General features: G+C 42.9%; 1 protein-coding gene across 1 annotated transcript; it reads left to right on the top strand.

Annotated features, from left to right (window-relative positions):
• Nucleotides 1-1620: 1620 nt before the first annotated feature.
• Nucleotides 1621-5870, top strand: LOC147884691 (pentatricopeptide repeat-containing protein At2g33680-like). Its single transcript, XM_087397203.1, has 2 exons — nucleotides 1621-2435; nucleotides 2543-5870. The coding sequence occupies exon 2, from the start codon at nucleotides 2883-2885 to the stop codon at nucleotides 5868-5870; it is 2988 nt and encodes a 995-aa protein (XP_087253329.1). The 5' UTR covers nucleotides 1621-2435; nucleotides 2543-2882.
• The last annotated feature ends 4381 nt before the right edge of the window (nucleotides 5871-10251 follow it).

Below are 10251 nucleotides of genomic sequence, written 5' to 3' on the forward strand. Positions count from 1 at the left end.
TAGGCGCAAGCAGCAGGCAGGATCTGTGCTGGACATAACTGCAAGTGTTTCATGTTGTGGAGGAAAAAGCGAGGGAAGGCATGCATTGAGGGAAGGCATGCATTGCTAGTCAAATGATAGCTCGCCATTGCTTTTGGCCAGCACTGCAGGTACACATCACCCAGCATCCCAGCTATGTGTATAATTATGTGAAGAAAATGCAAGGTTGTGGTCATATTTAGTTATATATGTGGTGCATGAATTTGTTAGGGACACATCACTCCTACTGCATGCAAAGTTCCATTGGTTGAGTAGGTGCATGACTGGATTTGTGCCTGACACAAATCCGAGTGCTTCATGATATGGTGAAGCAAGGAAAGAAGGCATGTTTTTTGAGTCCGGCAATGTGGTGATGATGGCTTTTAGCAACCTAGGCACCCTAATTCTAGAACAAAGAGCCTCTGGATGTGTTCTATCTGCTGTTGTCATATGTAAGTAGTTGGACAAAAAGTGTTTGTAAGGAGATGTTCAACAGCATCACATTGAGTACTGAGCATGTTCATTTGGTGATTAGGGTGCATGAACTATGTACAAGACTTGAAATGAAGGCTGAGTCATAAGTCTATGTATATTACCAGTGTGTCAAAAGATAGGCTAGCTACGTTTCTCATACACAGATATTTTTTGACTTGTGGAACACTAATGCCATAACCCTTACAAATGCTAGACTCCAGCCACTCCAGCCACTAGTACATAATTGAACAGGAGGAAAACATATGCATCCTTTTGGCAAACATCCTAATTTAAAGGACTTAGAAATTACTGAAAATAAAGATATGCAATAAATAATTACCAACCAAGTGGATATGTGTTTTGGGAAGGGAATTGACATTGCTTATGATGAGGTCCTCTGTCCCTTACAATAATCCACCTCACCCCAAACGATCAATCATGCACACATTATACTCCAGGGAGGCGGTTACATCATAGCCTCTCTTCATAGAGGAAAAGTAATGCCTCCCCTCATCAACCAGAGCTGTATGACTGCATGCACTAAGAATACAGATGAAGGTGATCCAGGTTGGCTTGATGCCTTCAGCCTGCAATTGACCAAACAGCTGTAGAGCCTCCTTGCTGTGACCATTTTGGGCACATGCGGCAATCAGAGACCATCTTCCGTTGTGGCATCTTTGCAAACACAACCCTTGCATCTTCCAAGGTCCCACACTGGCTATACAGGGCATTCCCCACAACAACATCTGACTACCATCCAGTTGCCAAACATGATAGCATGCAGCTCTCGACCCTGTTCTAGTCCTGCCACAGCAGCACATGCATCCAAACAGAAATGAAGGCGACCTTGTCTAGGGCTTCCTTGGCATGCCCATTTTGGGTACATGCTGCATTAATGACACTCCAAGAGATCACATTTCACAGTGGCATCTCTGCAAACATAGCCTTGGAATCATGTAGGCTCACACTTGCCATATATATTGACAAGGGCATTTCCCACTCCAACATCCGACTCCCATCCATTGCTTACAACAGTGATATGTATCTTTATCTCTCGACTGTCTTCTAGGGTTTCCACACTGGCACATGCTTCCAAAACACAGATGTAAGTGATCTTGTTTGGTTTGATGCCCTCAGCCTGGATTTGACCACACAGTTGTAAAGCCTCCTGCCATGGCCATTCTGGGAACATGCTGCAGTCATGGCACTCCAGCTGATCACATCCCTCCGTGGCATCTGTGTAAACACCGCGCTAGAATCATCTAAGCTCCTGCAATTGCCTTACGTATTGACAAGGACATTGCCCACAACAACATCAAACTCCAACCCATTGCCACTGCCAATAGCGTTGGATATTTCGACCCTCGCCTTAGGGCTGCCACACGGGCGCACACATTCAAAACGCAGATGAGGGTGATCTTGTCTGCCTCAAAGCCTTCAGCTTGCATTTGACCGAGCAGTTATAGAGCCTCCATGCCCTGCCTGTTCTGGGCACACGCAATGATCATAATAGTCCAAGAGCATAAATTTCGATAGACAATTTTGTCAAACACAGCACGTTCACACTCTACGTTCCCACATTTGCTGCACATTTGGATAAGAAGGTTACTCAGAAATGTGTTGTCAGCATACCCATGACTCGTCATGTGTTCGTGCACACGTTCTCCTCAGACAGGGCATTGGCACTGGTGCGACGCCTCAAGAGCATAGGCATAAGTTACGACATCTGTCTCTGGACCCAGCTGACTTGAGATAAGCTTTCAGGACAGCAGTCTTATTCCTCGAAAGGCCACTCTGTCGGTGTCCAAAGAACGTAGATTCAAGAGGGGCCTTGGTGCTTGGCCCACTTCGGCCTCCACGGTCCACCCAACGTGAAGCTCGATGGCCATCCATCTCACATGGGACATTTAACAATCCGAGGACCTTGTTCTTGTTGCTCTGAGGTATGTGATCCTGCAAAGGTGGTATGAATCCATTTGCATCTCTGCAATCGAACGTGATCCTTGCAAAGGTAGGCTCTGAGGTATGAATCCATTTGCATAGCTCGCAGGAGGAGCGATCTCCCAGCCGTGTGCGTTTTGGGGAGGAAGCTCATCAAATCCAGCGCTATTGCATTCCCCTCGACAGCCCAAAAGATTCTGCTGCCGATCCCGTCTCCTTACACTTCTGGATCACGTTTCTTGGATCGATCAATTGAGCTTCTTTGCGGTGCAAGAGTCTATCGATCTGTCTAATAGACGCCCACTGAGTACAAACTCTGAGCCCATGCCCATCATCTATACATCAGCCTTCTCCCAAGCAGTGACCTCTCTCCCTTCGTACTCCGCTCCTCTTGTCTAGTGTGATGCGCTCCGTTGGCTTACAAAACCTTGTCGTTTCTCTGCGTTGTTATGGGCACACAGATTAGGCCGCCTCTCCGCACTCAGACCTTTGATATGGGGAGAGCAGTCCACAAGAGATTGCCTCAGCTGAAGGAAGTTCAGGAAGGTTATGGCCATATAGAGGAACCTTTAAATGAACTTCCAGTGTCCAAGGCAAACAATCTGATGCACATGTACATGAAGCGTGGGAACATGATGGACGCTCGGCATGTGTTTGACACCATGCCAAAGCGCGATGTGGTGTCATGGAATATTATGATCCTTGGGTACGCCAAACAGGAAGAGGGTGCGAGAGCTTTAGACTTGTTCGCATGGATGCACCGGCAAGGTGTCCAACCGAGTGATAGAACGTTTGTTGGCGCATTGAAGGCTTGTAGTAGCCTTGTAGTACAGGAAGGGTGGAAGCGAGTCCCTAAAATGGAGTATTTGGCCAAATGTCGAGCCATCCATTTTGAAATAGTAAAGAGTGGTTTTGAGTCCGATATATTTGTGGGAAACACCTTGCTGAACGCATACGCCAAATGTGGGAGCATGGAGGATGCACTACGAGTCTTTGATGGATTGCCTGATTGTGATGTAGTCACTTGGAATTCAATGATCTTGGCTTCTGCTGAGCACGAAAACAGTGAGCTGGCTTTCGAATTGTTTGCACGGATGCACCAAGAAAATATACAACCTAATGATATAACCCTTGTTGGTGCGTTAAAAGCTTGCTGTAGCCTGGTAGATAAAAAGCAAGCCGACGCCAAATTTGTGAAAGTAGAATGCTTGGCAAAAGGTAGAGCCATACACTCCCAGGTAGTAAAGAATGGCTTTGAGCCAGATGATTTCGTGGGAAACAACTTGGTGAATATGTATGTAAAATGTGGGAGCATGGAGGATGCACGGCACATATTTGACCAACTGCCTCATCATGATGTGGTCAGGTGGACCATTATGATCCTGGGGTACAATGAGCAAGATGATTGTGCGCTGGCTTTAGAACTGTTTGGACGGATGTATAAGGAAGGTGTCCAACCGAATGATCGAACCTTTGTTGTTGCGTTGAAGGCTTGCGGTAGCCTTGCAGCACACGAAGATGAGAGGCAGGTTGATGGGGAATTTACACAATTAGAACATCTGGAAAAGGGAAGAACCATCCACTCACAAGTATTGAGGAGTGGCTTTGAGTCAGATGTATTCGTGGGAACGTCCTTGGTGAATATGTATGCCAAATGTGGGAGCATGGAGGATGCATGGTGTGTCTTTGAGGATTTGCATAGTCGTGATGTGGTTACATGGAATAGTTTGATCTCGGGGTATGCTGACCGAGATAATGGTGCACTGGCTCTGGAAGTGTATGTACGGATGCATGTGGAAGGTGTCCAACCAAATGATCGAACCTTTGTTGGCGCATTGAAGGCTTGCAGTAGTTTGGTAGTACACGAAATAGGAAAACAAGGTGAGGGGGAATTACTGATATTAGGATGCTTGGAGAATGGAAAAGCCATTCACTTCCAGCTTGTAACCAAAGGCTTTGAGTCAAATGTATTTGTGGGGAATGCTTTGGTAAATATGTATGCGAAATGTGGGAGCATTGATGATGCACAATGTATCTTCAACGCATTGCCTCATCGTAATGTTGTCACTTGGAGTACCATGATCTTGGAGTATGCTGAGCAAGAACAGAGTGCGCTCGCTTTAGAATTGTATGCACAGATGCATCAGGAAGGCGTCAAACCCAATGGTCGAACTTTTGTTGGCTCATTGAAGGCTTGCAGTAGCCAGGTAGCACTGGAAGAGGGGAAGCAAGTTGATATGAAGTCTACCAAGAAAGGGTATTTGGTAAAAGGTCGAGCAATTCACTCCGAAGTACTGAAAACTAGGTTTGAGTCAGATGAGTTTGTGGGAACAACCTTGGTGAACATGTATGTAAAATGTGGGAGCATACAGGATGCAAGGAATGTGTTTAATGCATTGCCTTATCGTAATGTGGTTGCATGGAATACCATGATCTCAGGGTATGCTGGTCAAGAAGAAAGTGATGAAGCTTTTAGCCTGTATGTACGTATGCAAGAGCAAGGGTTGTCATCCAGTAGCAGTACCTTTGTTGCCATCCTGCAAGCATGTAGCAACACAGCTGCTCTGGAAATCGGAAAGGAACTCCATTCTCATGTTTGTAGAGTTGGTTTTGATACTATTGCGATCGTGGCAACTAGTCTTATTGACATGTACGCTAAATGTGGGAACATGGGAGATGCTCAACAATTGTTTGATTTATTGCCCACAAGGGACCTCGTACCATGGAGTGTGTTGATTGCAGGATATGCACGGCTGGGAAGGAGTGAACCCGTCTTCCAGTTGTTTGAGACAATGAGGTATCAAGGCATCCAGCCAGATTGGATCACATTTCTTAGCGTTCTCAATGTATGCAGTCATGTGGGCCTTGTGAACAAGGGCCAGAACTATTTTCAGGCTATGATTAAACAGCACGGCATTGTCCCAACTATTGAGCACTATACTTGCATGGTTGATCTACTTGGCCGTGCAGGCCAAATTGAGGAGGCATTGACAATGGTGGAGAAGATGCCTTTCCAACCTGATCTTGTGGTATGGTCGACAGTATTGGGTGCTTGTCGACAGTGGAAGAATGTAGAGGTTGGAAGGCATGCCTTTGAAAATGCAGTGAGACTAGATAAAAAAATTTATGCACCATATATTTTGATGGCAAACATATATGCGGACAATAACATGCAAAAGGACTGTCTTATGATCCAGAAAATGAGAAATAATGCTCAAGCATGGACGATGCCAGGACAAAGCTGGTGGACTGACCTGTGGGGAATGGTCCATACATCTGTAGTTGGTGATAGAAGACATCCTCACGGTAAAGACACATGTGCAAAGCTGAGAGTTCTTTCTTTCAGATTGGAGGAGCAGGGATATATGCCTGATATAGACAGTTTGGTAAATATATACTTTGATAATGAAATGGAAGATGCTGAATGGGCACAGTAAGAAGCTGCTGTCGCTTGCACTCCATAAATTAATTGTCCATTTAAGGGGATCCCAATAAAATGGTAAACAATTTGTGGGTCCAGTGCTCTTATACCAAAGTTACTATTGTTTACAGAGAATTAAGACGTGCAGTCCTAACTCCAAGGACTACAACTGTTCTTGTGTGGACTATTGACGATATCTGTAGGTGTCTGTCTGGAAGCCACTCCGTGAGTTAGCTGATAGTATCTCCAGCCTAAATCATGCATCTTATGGGAGAAAATATTGGCTAACTTAGAACATGTTTGGACTGCCTGAGACCAGGGGAAGGCTGATGATGAGTGGTGATTGTTAATGCATACAATCTGGGAAAGACTGGTGGTATAAATAGAGACCCAATTGCTCTTTTATTTCTTCTCACCTACTAGTGGCCATTTTAGTGTTTATCAGCCCAAATTAAGTAGACCCTCGTCCTGTTATCACATTGATAACTACCTCCAAGAGTGAAGCTTCCTAGAGGAAACCCACATAATGGATCCCAAACATCTGACCACCCAACGATGCAGCCAATCCAAGCTGACCCTCGAGCAGGGAAGTCTACGTTCTCACAAGGGTAGAGTATTCATAGAAGGCCTTGGCGGCCCATACCACTAAGACTCACCCCTCCCATGTACACAATTTTTAGGGCTATCAGTCTTGTCTATGCTATAATAAGCAAGGCTAACGTTAACCACTCCGGATGTCGAGGGAGTGAGTGCTTGAACCTTTTTTGCAAGGCCTCTAGATCTGTGATAAATCATGCAAAAACAGGATATTCTACTCTGAAGGACCAAGAGATCTTAAATAAAATGGTTTGTCATAGGATCCCCAAGGGCACTGTTTTTAGACTGTTGGGAATTCCAATGGGTTTTAATGTGTCAATGAAAGATGGTGGGAGTCGTTTCTGATTCAAGGGGAAGTTTAAAAAGTGGAGAGCATTTCATGCAAATCTGATAGGGAGAAGGAAGGTGCTGAATCACTGCATTTACCGTATGGCCATATTTTCTGTGTCATTTTGGTGTCCTTCCGAACTGGTTTGGAGAAGTTCAATAGGCTCTGCAGGTCTTTCCTTTACGGATGGTGACAGCACCAGAAGGAGAATATCTCCTCCTCCTTTTTCACATCTCCCACCACATGCACGATTACATTTCACCACATCTTTTGTGCCTCCTATCGCACGCGCAAACTAGTTTTCATCTCCCGTATTTTCACCTGCACCACAAATGCACAATGTATCTGCACAAGCAGATACATTCCCATCTCCTTCATTCTCGCCTGCACAAGCACCATGTACCATGTTGACTGTTCCTTTCATGCACCATGCACGAAAGGAGCAGTCAACATGTGCAATATTCTTGTCACTCCCTTTGAAAGCAACAAGATTTATGCATGTAAGGTACTGAGGATTTCTGTGTCCGTTGATGCATTGAAGGCCAGCGCATTGGAAGAAGCCACATGCTTGGGTGATGTCGTACATCCGGGCATCATCCGGGCAATAGGTCTAGTCCATGACGATAACCCAATGATACTATTTCCGTTCTGGAATGGAAATCATTTGGAAAGATGGCTAACCTACCTCGGACATGACGGAAAGCGACCATCTTCGGTGTTTCACAGAGATAATGCGAAAATGCATGCTAGAGCTCCATGAGTCCGTCAGCATGTATTTGATATTTTAAGTGTACTAGTTCGCACTATTCATTACATGCACCAACACAATGTCCTACATAATGATTTGCATGCGCAAAACATTATGCTACATTTCTCGGAGTCATCCGAGGAGGTGTATATGGGCATTTGTGATTGGGGAATGATGACCCCATGTAGCACTAGAAAGCACTATCCCGCATTACTCAGTGACAGCCCCAACATTGTGCGAAGCTCCATTGCTAGGTTTCGTCACATTGCTCCAGAGTGCCTTTGCACCAATCTCCCACCTTTCGATGTTGCACAGGATGTGTACGCCATGTCTCATCACATCCTGAAAATCTTGGACATTTGTGCACCATCGCCAAGTACGGGGCCCGCAGAAGCTCTAATCAGGCGTTTACGATGGTTTGCGGTTTAGGGAAAGTCAACCGAACCGAATAGACGTCCAAGTACTGTAGATTTTTATGGGATTTTTGACATTGCTCCAAGATGTGGTATATAGCTCAGTCCAAACCAAGGACTTAAACGAGCTAATAACTAAGCCTTTCTTGGACGCCAAGATGTAACATGAGTGACCAATCATGGAACTTGTAACATTTTTAGTTTTATATATCATCCAAGTTTGGATCCACTCCATTGTTCAAACAGCTTGTATATTTATAGTGACATGATAAATGATGCGATAAGTAATGTTTAAATATTGTTTGTATAAGTAAATGATGCGATAAAAATGATGATCCAATTGTCAAATATGATAAATGATGCAATAATTAATGTTTAAATATTATTTGTATAACTGAATGTTGCAATAAAAATGATGGTCCAATTTTAAAATATGATAAATGATGCGATAATAAATATTTAAATATTATTTGTATAGGTTTAATATTATTTAATTATTTAATATTATTTAAATATTTAATATTATTTAAATATTTAATATTATTTGTGGTTACAAATTAATTTTATCTTGTTGTCATTTTTTAGGCTAAGTATGATCATGGAGGGAGATAACTTAGAGAACATTCTCCCACAAGATCCTCCCCAACCAAAGCAACCTCCAGTCCAAGAGGGCTCACAAGGTGCTTTTGTGCCTCAAGAGGCTGATTTAGCAGACCAGCTAAATCACGCCGAGGCTCAAGTGATTTAAGTAGACTAAATGATTTAAGTGATCTAAGTGAATTAAATGGTATAAGTGATTTAAGTGGACTAAGTGATTTAAGTGGTATAAGTAATCTAAGTGGACTAGGTGATTTAAGTGATTTAAGCGATTAAAGTGATCTAAGTGAACTAAGTGGTATAATTGATTTAAGTAATTTTCTATGGATTTAAGTGATCTAAGTGAATTAAGTGGTATAAGTGATTTAAGTAGACTAAGTGATTTAAGTGGACTAAGTGATTTAAGTGAACTAAGTGGTATAAGTGATTTACGTGGTTTTCAATGGATTAGGTGGACTTGTAAAGTTAATGCAGAAATATTAAAATATATCGACGTGAATTAGTACACATAATAGCTAGATTACCCTTGAGACTTAAAACTGTAAACTATGAGCGCTCATATTCGATTATTCTTTCCAACTTTCTGATGTTCCCTTCGATATTGCCTTGAAAGTATTTGCAAGTCACAAGGTTGTCTCTAACTATTATGTATACCAAAATCATCCACAATCTCAATAATTACAACACAACATCGCTTGTAGCCCACAAGGTTCTAGATTTCAATACAAAAGGAGACGAGATGGATACGAGCATATGTGCTCTCCCATCGCTTAACATATTCTCCCATCCATCCCCTCGCATATGCGCTCTCCCATCGCTTAACATATTCTCCCATCCATCCCCTCGCATATAACATTATATCCGATATAATTAGAGCTTCATCCACCGCTTCTATCACCTATCATATACTTCTATCACTCTATATTATTGCATTCAACACAGATACAATATCGTCTTGATGACTCTTTATAAAACTCACTATGAGGTTAGCATCTTGTAGTACTGGTTGCACAAATGGTAATTGTCCAATATCCTTCAACAATAAGTTGAGAGTATGAGCGCCACATGTCACCCATGTCAGAGTGGGATACTTTGCCATGACCATCTCACCTGCAGTCTTGTAATTCGATGCATTATCTGTTACTAATGCAGTAACATTCTCATTGCCACCAACTTTGCAGATTGCTCTTTCGTATATTTTTATAATATATGCCGAAGTTTTTTCTTTTAGAGACGGATCAATACTCTCCAAAAACATAGTTCCCTTGGGAGTAATGCACATTACATTTATCAAGGGTCTAGGCTGCTTGTTAGTCCATCCATCAAACGCAAGAGTGCACCCATATATAGGAATAAAGTCCAATATCTTTTTTTTCAAGCGATCCGCCACAATTTGTTTGACTCTATCAAGATCATCGGTATGCATTTTATTATAATCTAGCAAAATAAATCTTGGTCTAGCACATGATTTCAAGGCATTACGAAACGTGTCATCTCTCATGACATTGAATGGTATACCATTTTTAACAAATGCTTCTATCCATCTTAAGTGCTCTTCATGCACTTGTTGTCGAAGAAATCCATCCTCCATAGAAGATTGTTCTCCCTTTTTTCTCTTCTTTACATGGCAGACATTAGTCGCATCAAAACTCACCTGCGACCTACTTGCTAGCATATCTACATCACCCTCATGTATGGATACACTCCTCACATT

The sequence above is a fragment of the Dipteris shenzhenensis genome, chromosome 26 (genome assembly GCF_047967505.1).
Source record: "Dipteris shenzhenensis isolate YYH24624 ecotype China chromosome 26, Dip_SZ_1.0, whole genome shotgun sequence".
In the NCBI taxonomy this organism is placed as follows: Eukaryota; Viridiplantae; Streptophyta; class Polypodiopsida; order Gleicheniales; family Dipteridaceae; genus Dipteris; species Dipteris shenzhenensis.